Source organism: Strongylocentrotus purpuratus, unplaced genomic scaffold (genome assembly GCF_000002235.5).
Source record: "Strongylocentrotus purpuratus isolate Spur 01 unplaced genomic scaffold, Spur_5.0 spur5_scaffold_11, whole genome shotgun sequence".
NCBI classification, from domain to species: Eukaryota; Metazoa; Echinodermata; class Echinoidea; order Camarodonta; family Strongylocentrotidae; genus Strongylocentrotus; species Strongylocentrotus purpuratus.
Genome location: NW_022145596.1, coordinates 22786265 through 22804253, shown reverse-complemented (window position 1 = coordinate 22804253; position 17989 = coordinate 22786265). Strand labels below are relative to the sequence as shown.

The 17989-nt window shown below is 38.6% G+C and overlaps 1 protein-coding gene across 1 annotated transcript; it reads right to left on the bottom strand.

The window, feature by feature from the left end:
- Positions 1-3174: 3174 nt before the first annotated feature.
- On the bottom strand, positions 3175-17391 carry LOC105438506 (beta-3 adrenergic receptor-like). The gene is made up of 4 exons (XM_011666415.2): positions 17075-17391; positions 9285-9556; positions 3762-4283; positions 3175-3378 (listed from the first exon to the last, which is right to left on the bottom strand). The coding sequence occupies exons 1-4, from the start codon at positions 17313-17315 to the stop codon at positions 3175-3177; spliced, it is 1239 nt and encodes a 412-aa protein (XP_011664717.1). The 5' UTR covers positions 17316-17391.
- Positions 17392-17989: the final 598 nt, after the last annotated feature.

Here is a 17989-nt window from a genome sequence, read left to right as displayed (position 1 = left end):
TGAGGCCATTAGTCGGAATTACCCACACATCTACCTTTGGAACAGTCTAACTAGACTGTTTTGAAGGTACCGAGTGTGGGTAACCTTACTAATGCCCGAACAAAATGATGTGTATCATTTGTTTTAAAAGATATGTTTTATTTGTTTAATAAATGATGTTTTAAAATATGATTTTACTAATGACCGGTCATTGGAATTGGGGTTATTATCCAAATTACGCGTTCGACAAAATAAATGCCTTGCCACGTGTACGCTTTCAACTAATCATTTGATTAGGATCTACGTCATCATCTTATAAAGGAAATTAACCCTTCTAATAGCATTGTGCGTCTCTCACTGCACATATCCTTTGTTAACTTCACGCGCAGTCATTGCAACCTTGCATTGTATGCGCAAGTAGGACTATGCCCGGTCACTATTTTTCGCTACACTGCCCAGCAGTCAGTAGACGCGAATTTCATATCTGCCATTTTGACCGAACAGAAGCCTGGAATCTTCATAATTATGCTGTGTAGATAAATACAATTAGCGCATGGAGACGCTGTACAACAACACTTTATTATTATAATTATTGTGTCTGTTGTCAGGGCCATAGTAACCTTACAAGGGGAATCGTGATGTGCAATGGCAATTGGCCGTGTGTCCCCCATGCGTTCCCTCTGTGTGACCTGGCCTAGATGGACATGCACCCGGAATGTGTGCTGAAGCCGTGGGAAGCTAACGTCAACAAATATTTATTTCCAGCAGGCAGTGGACAGGCTGAAAGGTGGAGTTTTCTTCTCATTCTTTGACTCGGGAACGTACAATCTAGAAGAGATATTTCTTGTGAACAGGACTTCGTTGTAAGGAGAGGCAATGGAATTCTTCGAAGTAGATATAAGGTGCTCGTACACCTCAAACAGAAACTGTTGATCCAATGAAATCAATAATATGCAGTACTACATTCATATTTCATGATGCCAAACTTTATATATGTTTTTTTGTTGTTTCTTATTTATTTATTTATTTATTCCGTTTTATTTAAACAGGGTAGCCCCGTCAGTAATCACACTGTACACAAATGCTCTCTCTCTCTCTCTCTCTCTCTTTGAATGTTAAAATCATTGAATTTAAATGTTATGTTACACTGTAATTTGTTTCCCTTATGTGTTGTTTTTGTAACAGTTATCTATTCATAAGGGCTTGGGTGTTTGGGGAATAGTCATTATTGAGAGTGGTTGTTGCTGTATGGACATGTGTGAGAAGTAGATTTGGTAATCACGGACGAGTACTTGCGCAAGGTTTATGGAGGGAAAGGGGCGGGGTTTGGAGGAGCTGAAAAGTTGTACCGTTATGTGAAGAAGGATGGAGTGCATACCTTGCCATGTAAAACATACGATAACGGTAGGCGGGCAATGATACTTAAACTTTACAGTATCCTGTTCGAAAAAGTTTAGAAAGAGTGGAGTGATTGCGAATGGGATGGATGAATCATGGAAACTTGATTTGGTGGATATGGCTTCCTTATCCCGAAAACAAAAATTAGGTTGTAAGTACCTTCAGACATGACTATCGATGTGTTATCAAAACTTGGTTGGGTCTTTCCTCTCAAAGATAAAACAAAAAAGAAGGAAAAGGTTTACTGGAATAAGCCCTCAAAAGAAAAAAAGGAATCAGCGACCTTACACTTTAATGAAACCAGAAAAAGATAATGCTACACTGTGCCTTTAATTAGTATTAATACTTTTGAAGAACAGGTGCAAACTTAGTCTGCTGTAAAGTTGACATTGACCATCAAAGACGAGTATAATTTATTTTAAAGACACACGATCAGGGTTTCTCATGTACAATTTGATGCTATATACGAGTATTTACCCGACAAACAGGGGTATTCTTCTGATCTGCATGAAATGAACTTCATTCATACGACCTACAGGCCTCACTTAATGCATGTCCATCATCAACATCATCAAAAGAACCTCCCCGTAAGGAAAAATTACCATCACGAATCCTTCATCCGAACAATGATTGAACACTTTCAAGTTCCAAATGGGCCACAAGTTTTCGCTGCGTGCGGGATTTGTAAACATATAGCGTGGTCATTCCACCAGGTCTGGTGTAAGCGAATATATGCTCCCGGAACTTGCATAGAGTTTGTCTTCAAGTGAGTGAATACGTTTTGATTGATTGACTCTAATAGGGTACAGCTGACTATTACATGCAAACTTAAGCATTTTATATATTAAAGGTAAAGACCAGTATTGGAAATTCCCCAATTTCAAAAAGTGAAATGGAAGCTCTCATTACCAATCATGTGAAGAATATGTTTTGACTAATACATGATGATAACAAATTTGCCGGGAAACCGCCTACTAATTCATATATTTGGTAAATTTGTTTCTCTCATGGTCTGTGAGAGATATAGGGTAGTCCCATATACATCTTTCTGTGTATAGTGCTTGTAACTTTACGAAAAACGGGCCAAATTTCTTATCATTTTGATGATTCCAGAACCTTGCAGATGCTAGATGCTAGATGATTAACCTTTTCTCATCGATTCCACAACGTTTCTTTCACATTGCAATCGCATGACCATAACCGGTCTTTACCTTTAAGTAACATCTACTATCGAAAATTCGAAATGGCCGTTCCCCCCCCCCCCTCAACGCTCCCCAAACCCCCAAAATCATCCCTGTACTCTTTCATACCGCGGTCCAGTCTGGGGGAACATCATGGCGCTACACTAGTAAAAAGAGACTTTCGTGTGAAAGGGAAATGTCTTATAAGATTCGCTCTGGTACACGGGGGTAGACACTATGAACATGACGGACAAAGAAAGCGGACAAAATATACAGTTCCTCATTCTACCCTCAACAATTGCTGTGGTAGACAAAGAAACATCCCTTCACTGCCTTTATGTGAAAATGTGTAGATGCAGGTGAATATACATGTGACACCTGTTCTACACATTTTTACATAATATCAGTGAAGGGATGTTCCTTTGTCTACCACAGCAATTGTTGAGGGTCGAATGAGGAACTGTATATTTTCTCCGCTTTCTTTGTCCGTCTTGTTCATAGTGAGAGTAGATCGATCTATCCACTATTCTGTCATACGCAAGTCTTGTCATACCGTATAGCTAGCCTGGGGTCAATCAAGAAGGAACCGACCCTAGACTGTGGTAGGATTTAGGTTTCAACGGGCACCGCTGGTAGTGGTAGTGTTTCTGCTGAAGTATGGAACATTCGGGGACAAGAGTCGACCGATTCCCTTCCTGATGCGACTATTGAACACTGCATAGATGAGGGGATTGAGTAGGCACATGAAGACAGAAGCCAGAAGCTTCACCACGTGAAAGGCTTCACCGAAACGCGCTGAATCATCCGTTCCTGTTATCTCCTAGATACAAAACACAAGCGAGAAAATTAGCATAAACTGACACATGACTGAATCAAACAGAAAATGGGTTTTTGGCGTTGATAATCTTTTTCTGATGATTATGTTAATTTGAAAATAATACCGATTCAATTAAAAAAAAGCCTTTTATCTTTACAGTGTCATCATCCACACGAAGAAAGAAGTGATGGGAAAGAAAAATATAAGAGGAAATGTAAAAAGAGATGCTACCACCCCCTGCACCTTCCTGTGGATGAATGACCCTATTAATTTGCATGCCATCCATCGAGAGACCGACAAAGAATGGTGCGCTCCCTCCCCCTGGCCACATACCATCGTCCTCTCAATTTCTGGACCCATTCTACACAGCTGACACTGGAGCTCACCTCTCGCACGAACATGATGAAGTAAGGAGCCCTAGAGATGGCAAACGTGACCACCAAGACAAGCAGCATCTTGATGATTCGGGCAGATACTTTCTTCACGAACGTCTCCGGATTTTTGCCGACCTCGGCAGGGCCTTTGGGAACAGGCTGTTCATCCGGTATTGTGGCATTTGAGCAGTTCTCCGGTTGCTGCAACCCATTGAGATCGAATGGACTCATTGGTATGCTCTGTCCTGGTGTTGAAGCCGCTTTGGCGTTGGGCAGTTGCATGGGTATGTCATCACCAGTATGATAGCCTGGCTTTTCGTCGTTGGTCCCCACTTCTCGAATCGGAACTACCAAACGCCTTTTCATGATGAACCTGCCGAGGATGATGTAGTTTATGCTGATGATCAGTAGAGGGAGAATGTAGGCTACTACGAAGAGGATACTCGCGTATACTTTCTCGAATGACTCAACTATGTCGTGTGAGCCACAAGCCAGATAGAATATTGTGGTGTTCGCTATAAGGTCATCATCAACCTGTGTTACATAGAGAGATCGAATAGTACAGTATAGAAATTACATTCAATGTATGGTAAGTTGACAGACATAATTAAAATATATTAGTGTTGAGATAGGTCACCTAAACTGTTATCCAATAGTACATGGTTATATTAACTACCTAGACGTAAATGGTGGTTCGTATTACCTATCTGGCGTATTGAACAGACTTGACCAGCGTATTTGACGGTCCATCTGAATTTGCAAAATTAAGAAACGTCGGGAGTTCTTGTGTTTTGTTTTTGTAAAATAACCATTTCCGGTCTTCTTTATTTTTTTCATAATCATATAAACATATTCACATTTTTAGCATTTGCCTCTATTTCTGGGGGGGGGGGGGGTTTCATAAAGAATTTATGTCTAGACATAAACCCCAAAGTCTCTCTTAAGTGTCCTACTTATGAGAGACTTTAGTTATGAGAGACTTTTCTGTTTCATAAAGCAAAGTCTACACATAAAAGTCTCTCTTAAGTCAAAAGTCTCTCATAAAGTTACGAGAGACTTTTACCTCTCATAAGTATTCAAAGTCTTCACATATCTTTCACATATTATTTATTACTACTTAAATTTCAAGAAAAAAATTGACACTAAAGTATTATGCAGTACACTTGTAATTTGAATGGATGTAACAGATATATTTCAGATATTTATAGCATAAGGCTGTAAATATAACTCAATTGAGAATAATTTACATCGGTATTAAAATAAAAATGGTGTATATAAGTAACAAATGTCACAATGAAATATCTTATTAAACATTCAATAATGTAAATTCCGACAAGGATTATTGCATCAAAATGTCAGTAAAACAGCAAGTCCACAGGTAAATCAACACAATGTACTACTTTGTCAAAGATTAAAGTTGTACATCTCATCAGTAAATGCACAGGAAAAACTTTAAAATAATTCCACACAATTTTTGTATTTATTTAAATTATCTTAGTGTTTATTTTGCTTGATAATGACCTACAGTGTAACAGTCCCTTTTGTAGGCTGAAAATATAAATGTGTGTAAATAAGATTGTAAACAAGAGGTAATAGCATCTAAAAACTGCTCTGAAAGTATGGTGCAAATCTCATGGTTTGAAGAGCAATTCCAATTAAAATCGCCTCTTAAAAGTTTAGAATTGACACTAGCCTCAAGGTGGAATTATATCGACAAGTTGAGAAGGAAAACAAAAACTACAAAATAGTCTGATATTTTAGACCCTTGTACTGGACAGTCGTTTTGTGCCGAGTACAGACTCAATCACTTTAATGCTGGCCATTACAAGAAGCAGGATGTTGATGTGTACAAATGCTAATATGTCCTTCACAGCTCATTTAATATAAAGTTAACATGTAGTTAATGGCTACCAACTAAAAACTCCTCTTCAAGGCAGCAACTCTCATTTGCACTCCTTTCATCAAATTCCATGGAGTGTAAAACATTGGTAAAACAGGAGGCTTGTCGAAGTGAAGGAAGAGCAAAATTTGATCTTGCGTCATAGAAAACATTTGTTTTCAAAATCCTTTACAAATAATAAGAGCAATGAAAAACAATTTAAAATAAAAATGCTCCCGGAGCACATGCAGGATATCCTGCAAGCTCAAATTCCGCTCTTCCCCTACTTCAACAAGCCTCGGCTGTACAATTACGCTTCACAACTTGTGCAGCGTCTCCCCCCCCCCTCTCCTCCTTCTCTTCTAGATTCTCTACTGCCTCTCCTTCATCCACGGCCCCTCCCTCTTCCTTTACACCTCCAATGATGTCCTCCAACATGCTGGTAGCAGCATTATCCTCCTCAATGTCCTTTAAATTAAAAGAGATTAAAAAAAACAAGAGTTATCATCTAACAAACTTTGTCGAGATAAAATCAACTACGGTATGTAACAAAAATATGTATAAATTGGGTATGTAAAACAAATCCATTTATGCAGATCAATATCTGAAATATTCGTAACGAGCAACTACACGTTAGCTTGGGTGTTGTTGAAGATTTAGTGCCGGTCATTATAGCATGACCTACAAAAGGATGGATGCAGTTCCTGACACTTTTAGGGCAGAAGTGGTAGATTCCCGCTCACACCCAAGCAAACGTGTAGTTGCTTGTTACGAATCTTTCAGATATCGATCTGTATAAATGAATTTGTTTTACATACCCAATTTATACATATTTTTTTACATAGTTGATTTTATCTCGACAAAGTTTGTTAGATGATAACTCTTTTTTTGTTAAATCTCTTTTAATTTAAAGGACATTGAGGAGGATAATGCTGCTACCAGCATGTTGGAGGACGTCATTGGAGGTGTAAAGGAAGAGGAAGGAGCCATGGATGAAGGAGAGGCAGTAGAGAATCTAGAAGAGAAGGAGGAGAGGGGGAGGGGGAACGCTGCATAAGGAGTGAAGCGTAATGTGTACAGCCGAGGCTTGTTGAAGTGGGGGGAAGAGCGGAATTCGAGCTTGCAGGATATCCTGCATGTGCACCGGGAGCATTTGTATTTTTAAATTGTTTTTCATTGTTCTTATTATTTGTAAAGGATTTTGAAAACAAATGTTTTCTATGACGCAAGATCGAATTTCGCTCTTCCTTCACTTCGACAAGCCTCTTGTTTTACCAATACACAAATTTAATGTTGAGTAAATGAAATAAATGTTTTGAATTCCTTCGGCAATATTCGTCTTCATACACAATCGTTTCAAAATAATTTTGCAGTAATGAATTTTAATGACATCCTCTTTAACCTCAGTATACGATTTGAGTGCAATGCCTTTCCAATTTTGAGAAAAATTCCTTGATAGAAGTTCTTTGCCATGAAAGTAAACTTGATGAAATTTTTGAGCCAAAGATAAGTATATTGTAAATGAGAAGCGAGGAGATTTCTTTTTTTTGTGTTCAGCATAATTTGTTATTTCAGAAAAATAAAATAAATCTATTGACTTATGATTTCTAAACAACTGGTCAGTTTGCTCTTAATATTTGAACAGGGTTTTTCTAATGCCAAAGAGGTAGCCTTGGAATATCATCTAATTGGGGAAGGGGTGTTTAAATGAGGCCCACTACCTGTAATGGAAGTGTTTCCCTTTTGCAGGCAAAAACAAATTCTGTAGATCATGATTTACACAACTTTGTATTTTCTGTCTGCTAAAGAGACACAGCACCTTTAAAGTTGGTAGCCCTCATTTGCACACCCTCCCCAAAATATAATATTGCATGGGTAAAGCTCTTTGGCATGAGAATACACGATACACTCCATGGAATTTGATGAAAGGAGTGCAAATGAGAGTTGCTGCCTTGAAGAGGAGTTTTTAGTTGGTAGCCATTAGCTACATGTTAACTTTATATTAAAATGAGCTGTGAAGGACACATTAGCATTTGTACACATCAATATCCTGCTTCTTGTAATGACCAGCATTAAAGTGATTGAGTCTGTACGACCGTCCAGTACAAGGGTCTGAAATATCAGACTATTTTGTAGTTTTTTTTTTGTTTTCCTTCTCCACTTGTCGATATAACTCCACCTTGAGGCCAGTATCAATTCTAAACTTTTAAGAGGCGATTTTAGTTGGTATTGCTCTTGTTTACCATAAGATTTGCACCATACTTTCAGAGCAGTTTTTAGATGCTATTACCATGTTTATCCCTCCAATCCGTTAGGGATAAACATGGTTTTCTAATATTTTCTTTTATCTGTAAACGAAAATTTAATATGTAAATAAAAATATGCAGAAGTCTCTCGTTCGATTTTTCTTTTTAAATTCTTTCCAACAAAGCTTTTGTAAATAGTAAAAAGTGAATTATTCAAAATAGTATCAACATCTTTTTCCTTCTTTGAATTAAAATCGATACCAAACAATAGATGACAATGATGACATGGAACGTGAGTTCTTTAATGCATCACCGATATGCAAGAAGGCCATGGAATATGATCATAGGTTCCTTCAACTTTTACATGTAGGTTTGGTTTGCTTTGGTTCGATGGTTTGTTTTTTTACCTGACTGCTAAGAAAGCATATGTATGCTTGCAAGTAAGAAACCAGGTGACCAACAGCTTTATGTCCTCTCTGAGGGACTTGGTAATGAGGATTAATGCCTTACCAAAGGGCACTAACGCATCGACTTGGTTTTCGCTGCTCTACCACTGAGCCATTTAAGTCTTTTTCTACAACGATTTTTGATGTCGATGGTGGACCAGTGGATAAAGTAAACCCTATGAAGATTCTGAAAAGGAATGAGAGACCAACATTGTCCGTCTCGTCAGTTATATAGCCTTCTTTAATATTCAGTGATTATGTGCATAGCGAAATAGATCCGAGTAATAAAGTGTTTTTTGGCCAAAGTGAATTTTAAAAGTGATTGGGTAGGATGCAAAGCCAAAATTAAAGTCGTGCTGGAAAAAGACTTATCCCCATAGGGAGCTTGAAGGAAGATTGTGGATAGCAGAGGAGAATGAGAAAAACGAAAGGAGAAAAATAAAATAAAAGAAGAACAATGAAACTTGAAGTAAAGAAAAAATAAGTCAAGAAAGTAAAAGAACCGTTAAAGGTAAAGACCAGTATTGGAAACGCCCCAATTTCAAAAAATGAAATGGAAGCTCTCATTACCAATCATGTGAAAGAATATGTTTTGACTAATACATGATGATAAAAAAATTGCCGGGAAACCGCCTACTAATTCATATATTTGGTAAATTTGTTTCTCTCTTGGTCTGTGAGAGATATAGGGTAGTCCCATATACATCTTTCTGTGTATAGTGCTTGTAACTTTACGAAGAATGGGCCAAATTTCTTATCATTTTGATGATTCCAGAACCTTGCAGATGCTAGATGCTAGATGATCAACCTTTTCTGATCGATTCCACAACGTTTCTTTCACAATGCAATCGCATGACCATTACTGGTCTTTACCTTTAATGCAAAAGTATTAAAAAGGGGAGAGAGAGGAGGAGAACAGGAGAATGAAGACTACACCAAGAAAAACCACTATCATGAGCCTAACCTCTTCGGAGCTGCTGCCTCCTCCCAACCCATCCCCCAGAGAGAACAACGGGCGCTTATAGACCGAGTACTCGTAGAAAGCAGGAGCAGCCATGATCAGTGATAGGAACCAGACAAGTAGAGGATCGAGATAAATCCTGCTTTTCTGGTGGACCCTCGGCTGGTTGATCAATATGGTGACACGGCGGTCATGGGCAATGAAAACCATGGTGTAGATGGACGAAGCGATGCAGAAATTGGGCAGAAACATCATGAGCTTGCAGCCAGCATTACCTGGAAAGGGCAAGCAAAATGAGGAACAGGTCCCGTGTTAGAAAGTTCGAGAGTTACATCCACGGTTCGCATTTAATATAGTACATTTATTTCTGATCATTGCTTTTTAACTCTCACTGTAAAGCGATGTAAAACCAAAGAGCGGTTCTCAAATGAATTTATTGTATCAAAGTTAATATACGGTAGTTCAAAGTTAAACATTTCAACTTTGAGTTATGAATAGACATGACAGATGAACGACCAATGCCAGAAATCAATAGACTCATGGGCTTACTCCGTTCCACCGGTCTTTGCATCTTAGGTCTTGAGATTGTATGGAAAATGATGAACTTCGTCAATTGATAACTTCTGTGTATTTGATAGTGTTTGCCCAAAAGAAATCGGGTTGCACGATATAGGAAGTAATAGAGAAATATTATGAGAGCCAGCAAAAAAAATCTAAAAGATGGAGTGGCCTGTATATTTGAAGACGAAGATGTTCTATAAAGAAATGACTGAACTCAAAATGAAAACTGAATAGAGGCTACCTAGATCGAATTATCTTCAATTTTTTTAGTATATCTTGATTGGATGATGAAACAGTCCAGATTTTGATCATTTTTCCCCCCTGGAAATCTTCTCTCTTTTGAAAAAGGGTTGATATCAATCGCAACTATGTACATAAAAGATAAGGGACTGCAAACTTGCCCTAGATTACAGGACTTGCGATTGATTTGGATCAATCACAGCTCTCTTTAAGACGGGGCCCTGATGTCAAGAAACAATAATGCTTGCTTGGCTGACAATCTCATCTATATGATAATTTTGTTCAAACGTAGGAAAAGTTTTTTCTTCTGAGGCAGTGCGACCTGCTTACAAAGGTGGCGAGGTGCCCACGCCATAATTATGTATATTCTACTCATTCCTAAGCATTCTATTTTCACCGAAATAATTCAATAATTATGATTTGTGAGAAAATCAGTACCCTTTCTATATCTCATATTTTCCTACCCCATCACTTCTTTCTGTGTCTGGATGATGACAGCGTAAAGATGTTGAGCTTTTTTTGATTGATTTTTTTTTTAAATCCGAAAACATAGTTATGCATCTGACATAATTTGAAATCCCTCAAGCAAAACTATTAATACAAATAACAGGGAAAAAAAATAGATAAGTTTCGACCTTTGTAAGGTTGACGAGAATCAATAAAAAATGGGGAAAAAAGATAAACACCAAGGATCATTTTCGCCGGGTTTGCAAGTGGGAGGTAAAGGGGGCGGCGCAGTCTTTCCAGGATTTGTAAAAGAAGGGGTAAAATATTTCGAAAATTGCTAATAAGCACCACGCATTTGCTGACGGTGCCCGGACGGCCCCTCACGAATTTTGTCTTTAACTTTCATTAAAAATATTTACAGGCGCCTTGCGGTGCTCAAGGGTTCCGTACGTGTACCCTACGGCGCACTCACGGGCCCCTCAAGAGCCCCGGGTGATATGCACAACAACAGGCGTCTGCCGTCCGGGGGCCATTTAAAATGAATTTTGCCCGTGCGGGTCCCTCACGGCGGCATCTCGAAATATACAACGCAGTTTTAAATACAGGAGGTGCGGAAACCAGAGGACACATACAGAGTGAGTTAGAAAATATCCCACTTTTTAAAAGTTGTATTGTTTGAAGTATGAATATTTAATCATGAGTTTTATGATATGTCTTGATAGAGTGATCCTCCCAGTACATTTAGGTACCATTTTCATTTGAATCTCTGCATGCATGACTGAACATCAGACAATCTTTACAAGACTGACAGATCTCACTTGTGCCAAGTTGCTAGGTGAGGAATAAATTAATGTTTTGAACAAAACAAAAAATCTTCAATTATCCAATTAGCCAGACAGACAGAAACAAACAAACACACAAACACACACACACATATATATATATATATATATATATATATATATATATATACGCACATGCACAGGCACACGCCCACAAATGAGCATTTCATTCCCGACAAGGCCCACCCAAACTGTTACTTTTTGTCGGGAATTCTTCTTATCGTACGAAAAGTTGAGTAGCCGCTGTCCTCTTGGTGCGTATTGGCGGATGTTGTGCTTGATGATGATGATGATGATGCGATGATGATGATGATGATGATGATGAAGATTAAGATGATGAAAATGATGACATGATGGTGGTAATGAATGTGTTCAAAAGGGAAAGATTTTTAGGGTTATGCCACTTAAACATTCAGCGATCTTGATAAAAATCAATGCTCAATCAGAAAAGGGGTAACAAAAAGTGGGTGTGTGCACGTGTCTGACTGTCTTTGTTCAATGCACTGTTTTATGTAAAGTGAGATCTGGCAGTGTTTGATATTCAGTGATGCATGCAGGGATTCAAATAAAAATGGTACCTAAATGTACTGGGAGGATAACTCTATCAAGATATATCATGAAACCCATGATTAAATATTCATACTTCAAACAATACAACTTTTAAAAAGTGGGACATTTTTTCTGACTCACTCTGTAGTTCAGTGCACCGCACGGCACCCGGCCGGGCGCCTTGAGGACCCCGGCCGGGCCCCGGCAGGGCACCTTCCGGGAGCCATCGGTACACCTGCTCATCGGACGGAGCCCGTAAGGTTACCAGCCGGCACCCTTGCATTTCACTCGACCGTTTTTCTCCGGGCACCTCCCGGGTGCCGCAGAATATGTGACCACAGATGCCGTAGAAATGAAAATCGGACGGGTCCCGTACGGTCTCTAATTCCACGGCAAGCCGCCGGGTAGGGAAAATCGCACGGGGCCCGGTTTATATGTGACCTAGGCATTAGGAGGGTTGAAATAACACTGTTGAGAAACAAATTAAGGATTTAGAAAGCGAAGAGGCAGTAAGACCAACTAAATATATAGTTGGTTGAATTGAGGAGAAAAGGGATAAATTAAATAAAGTGTATGATTCTTCTCGACAGGGCATTTAGATGAGATCTAGAGCTGCTTGGTTTGAAGATGGAGTAGAAAAAAACGCAATGTTTTGAACAGTTGTTAAAATCGAATAAAAATGGGAAAGCTGGAATTACATTTTTTTTAAGTGGAAGTAGCTTAGTGTTAAATAAGATTTGTTTCCTCTCCACCGTGAGCTTGTTAAAGTGTAACTCCATTTTGCAGCCTGGTTAAATAACTTACTTATTTTGTATATTTTGCTTGAGTTGAGAATGTTAGCAGACATCCACTGAGTGAGTAGTGTGGGTGTGTGTCTGTGTGAGAGAGGGGGGGCAGGGAGAATCACGATTTTGTACAAGTAAAATAACCTCCATTTTTTTGTTTATATCAGTGAATAACTTGTACAATTGACTTATAAATTATGTTTATGTACTTTATTTTTACTTTGTTGCTCAGTTATGTATACTGCCGATGATTTTTTGTTTGATATGTTTATGTATTTAAGAAATTAAGAAATTAAGAAATTAAGAAATTAATATTGAAGACGTTTATTCATTTTATTCAATTGTATATGTTGTTTTTGTTTGTATTACATTTGGAGGAATAAAACAAAATTACTATAAAACATTAAAAAGTGTGTGTGTGTGTGTGTGTGTGTTTGTTTGTGTTTCTTGCCTCTATCTCGACATCTATACAATGTCTTTGTGTGTGTGTGTGTGTGTGTTTGTGTGTAAGCTTGATGTGCCAAATATCATGTACATCCTCTATTTTTGTCTGTGATTTCTTGTTAATTCATATACAAAGCCATCAAATTAAAACAAAACTTTCACCTTTTTATGATGTGTACAATGACAGTATGATTGTCTATTCTTTGCTTGATTTCATTAGTGTTCTTACAAGAATAACATTTTAGAGGGTTAGTTTTAAACCAATGTGTAACATTTTTCGCATGTTTTCGTATTTTTATGTCTATTACTGACATGTAAAAGGTACATGTTTGTTTTCTTCCGTCAGGGGGGGGGGGGGGGGCAAGCGATCGAAACAAAACAAAAAAGGCGATGCTAATTTTCACTTCTGGCGAGCGAGCGGGCAAAAAAATATATTTAAGTTACGTTTGGTATAGAAACCGGTATCGTTGCAAGTCTGGGGTGGGCACATTCATTTGTTTGCAAGCGAGCCTAGCGAAGAAGAAAAAAATACTTTCTTTTTTAATAATTACCACTTAAACTTGGTCCAAGTGTCCCATGCCGGGTGCGGGAACAATATTGTGTTTAGGGTGATTTTATACCCATTTTAGCTAGCGAGCGAAAATACACCTTTCTCTTAATGAATTGCTATATAAAACTTGTTTCATTGTTGCAATTCGGGGCGGGCACAATCGTGTTTAAGGCAATTTCAATCCCATTTTGGTGGGCAGGCAACCCCCCCCCCCCTACATTCCTCTTTTTAATGATATTGTATAGCAGGTCAGTGGTGGGCACATAATTCCAGGAGCTAGCGAAAAAAATCACTTCTCTATGGTGAGAACATGGTACATAAACTTGATTTCATTGATCCATGTCAGGGACGTAATTATTCAAAGCGATGTTATTTCTATTTAGGCGAGCGAGCGTAGCGAGCGAGCAAAATTTTTGTAATGATAGTTGGTTCATAAATTTCAGGGTTTTTTTGTTGCAGGACAGGGCTTACACAATCATGTCTAAGGTGATGTTAATTCCGCTTTGGCGAGCGAGCACACCAAAACTTCTTTGAATAATGTTTGGTAAATAATATATTAACTAGTTGTTGCAGGTTAGGGCGGGCACGTTAGCGATGTTAATTTCATTTTGGCGAGCAAGCGTAGCGAGCAAGAAAAAAAATCGCTTCTTTTTTTAATAATTACCAATTAATTTGGTACATAAACTTTGTTTCATTGTTGCAGGTCGGGGGTGGGTACAATCGTGATTAAGCCAATGTCAATCCCATTTTGGTGGGCAGGCAAAACAAAATTAATGATGATTGGTGCATAATTTTCAGGTTTTTTGTTGCAGGTCGGGGCTTACACAATCATGTTTAAAGGGATCCGGTAACTTTGTCTCAGATTTTGAAATAAAATTCTGGATTTAGCTCATGATGCAATGATAATTATAAACCTTTGGGTCAGTCAGGAACCGCATGACTTTTACAAGCCGATCGCCTGTATGATTATCAAGATATTTATGATTGGAATTACAAATTTTGAAAACCGTTCGCCTGACGGTTTTCATAACACTACAGTCTATTGGGGTAAACGAGTATGGTAAAACCGGTCACTCAAAGATTTTTACTTTTTTGAGGCACTTCTTGATCATTTTGAAGCGCAATTTTTTAGGGCTGCAATATTACACCATATCACAGACACTGATAACACGTAGGGCCGTGTATCTCAGATTTAACATTGTTAAACGATGCCTTTAAGGTGATGTTTATTCCATATTGGCGAGGGAGCGTAGCTAGCGAGCAAACCAAATTTTCCTTGATTAACGTCTGGTACATAATTATCAACTGGTAATTTGTTGTAGGTTGGGGTGAGCATGTTATTTGTAAAGACAGCGTAGCAAGAGAGGGTAAAACAAAAAACAAATCAACTCATATATCAATCACTAAAATCATTCAATTCATCAATTCTGGCGAGCGAGGAAACAATATCTCTCAAAATAACGTTCGGTACTTATTTACTGGGATTTTCGTTTCAGGCAAGGGGGCGCACATATTTTATGGTGAGCGAGCATAGCGATGCAAACAAAATCAATTCTCTTTTAATAGAAATTAATACATAAACTTGTTTTTATTGGTCCAGGTCGGGATGGGCGCAATCGCGTTTAACACAATATCAATTCCTTTCTGGCGAGAGGGCGAAATAACACTTTCATTTTTAATGATATTGTTGCAGGTCAAGGGTGGGCACAATTCGTCGCTGTTTTCACGAAGTGACGGTAGTGAAAAAAATTGCATTCACTTTGCGTTACGATTTTCCTCACTACCGTCACTTCGTGAAAACAAGGACAATTATTGTTTTCAAAGCGATGTCTATTTCATTTATTTGCGAACGAGCGTAGCGAGCGAGAAAAAATGAATTAGTCTCTTTTAGTAACATTTGGTACATAAATTGGGTGTTATGGTTGCCATGGTTGCAGGTTGGGGCCAGTCGGGGCAGACACAATTGTATTCTAGGCGATGCTAATCCTTTCCTTTTTTCAGGGGGACGAGCAAGTGAAAACAATTAATACAAAACAGGCTAGCAAGCAGCTCGCGCCAGCGAAGAGTGTCGAATTTGTTAAAATTATCACTTATATTTTCCTATTTTCATTTGTCTTTCACTTTGCCGTATGCTGAATATTTTTCTGATGGGGGAGGGGGAAAGATGCATGAAAAGTTTTTGAAGAAACTAAAAAGCAAAAGGAATGAAGGGAGTTCGAGCGACCGAACTGGTCATGATGCATTTTCAAAAGTAGAATTGAAGGATGTGGTATAAGCCTTCACTACTTGCGAGCTTTGTTAAACATTTTCGGGAAAAAAATGGACGTTTTCAAAATATCTGGGGTCAACTGCCTTCCCCCCCCCCCCCCCCCCCCCCGGTGCGTACGGCCATGGTCTTTTAAAAAAATCCTCATTTTTTTTCTTTTATTTTCTTTTCCCTCTTTCTTCCTTTTCTCTCTTCTTCCTTTTTTTCCCTTGTCCTTTTTTCTTTTTCTTTCCTTTCCCCTTCCCCCCTTTTCCTTTTTTCCCCCTGGAGCCCGTAAGGGTGGGGCACTCTGCCCCCTTGCCCCCCCCTCAGGTACGCCAGTGCCTTTATCTAATTTATATTGGACCTTTGGGAGCAATTAGTATGAAGTGATCATTACGTAATTTGATGGAAAATGAGCATGAAAGGCCTGTATTTATGCTTATAATAGTTGGTCTTGTACGATGCATCTTAAATATAATGAAATTATTTACAGCATGCCTACCTTCTCATGAATATGAACGACTGAGAAAATGCCGAGGCCATTGGCATATGATTTTGATTGCCCATTTCTTAAACGGTATACTCCCAGTTTAAATGTAAAAGATTCGTTAAAAAAAAATATTGCATGGATCATGAAGTCGAACGATGGAAAATTATTTCCATCGCCTTCTCATGCTTTTCATATAAATTCAATTGACTCACTAGAAGGTTATTTTCGGCACCGATACCAAATTCGAACAAGAGAAAATTAAATTGAATGACTATTCGGTAAATTGTATGATCCTTATTTAAATTTAAATGACTCAATTAAAGAGTTGGTTGCATGAATAACGAATTTGAACGAACGAAAATGCAATCGAATTAAAATTTGCCGAGGCGTTCAAAACATAAATGAACGAACAGACTGCTAAAATTGAGCGGGAAAACGTAAATTGTAACGTCCTTAGGAAGAACAGCTTTTATGCTTTTATGCTGATGAGGCTTCCATGGGTAAAAATAAATACTAATAATGATTATCATTATGGTAATGGTTATGATGATAATAATGATAATATCATTATCATAATTAATATTATTGTTATTATCATTATTATCATCATTTCGTTATTATAAACAAATAAACTTACCCAAATCCCAGTTGCCCTGTGTGAAGGCACTCGCGATTATAAGCGGAACAGCTAATCCAACGTACAGGGAATCTGATATGGCCATGTTGCAAACGAGAGCGAAGGTGTAGTTGTGGCCCTTCAGGTAACGATCCTGGATGATAACGAGAATGACGATGATGTTGCCAACCAAAGCGAAGAAACTCATAATGGATACGAGCACGACCCATGGCAAGGCGATAGCGGTCGTCGTGGAAGTCATTGCCCAGTCGATCAGGCTGTGTTAACGATAAAATATGCGCTTTTAATTTACTCCACCGCCAGCCTCCGTTACACGTGTCGAGCTAGAATCGGGTAATGCATGATGTGATGAATCCGTAAAGCTTTTAAATTAGATAGACATAAGTACGAACAAACAGAGGCGGCGCTCAACTGGGGGAGGGGGGGGGGGGAACACTTTTTCAGCAACCACGAAAGTGTCGTTTTTCTTTGTAAGAACTCCCCCTTCCCTTTTTAATAAGTGCCTCTTTTTCTTTTGATAAGTGACCCCCCCCCCCTTCCCCTTCATAAGACCCCCTTCACTTTCTCATAAATGTCCCTTTCCCCCTTTTCACCTCTGATAAATGCGCCTATTAAAATTTGATAAGTGCCACTTTTCTTTTGTGATAAGTGTCCCGTTTCCAATCCCATAAGTGTCCTTTTCATCTCGTGTAAGTGCCCCTTTTTAGGTACAAGAAGCAGCCTTTACCACCTTTGAGAAGTGCCTCCTTCACCTTTGATAATTATTGCCCCCATCCAAATCTGAAAGGTACACGTTTTACTTTGACAAGTGCCCCTTTTCGTTTGTGATAATTGCCCCCTTACTCTTCTGATAAGTGCGCCTTTTCTTCTGTGATGAGTGCCCCTGTTCACCTCTGATAAGTCCCCAGTTTATTT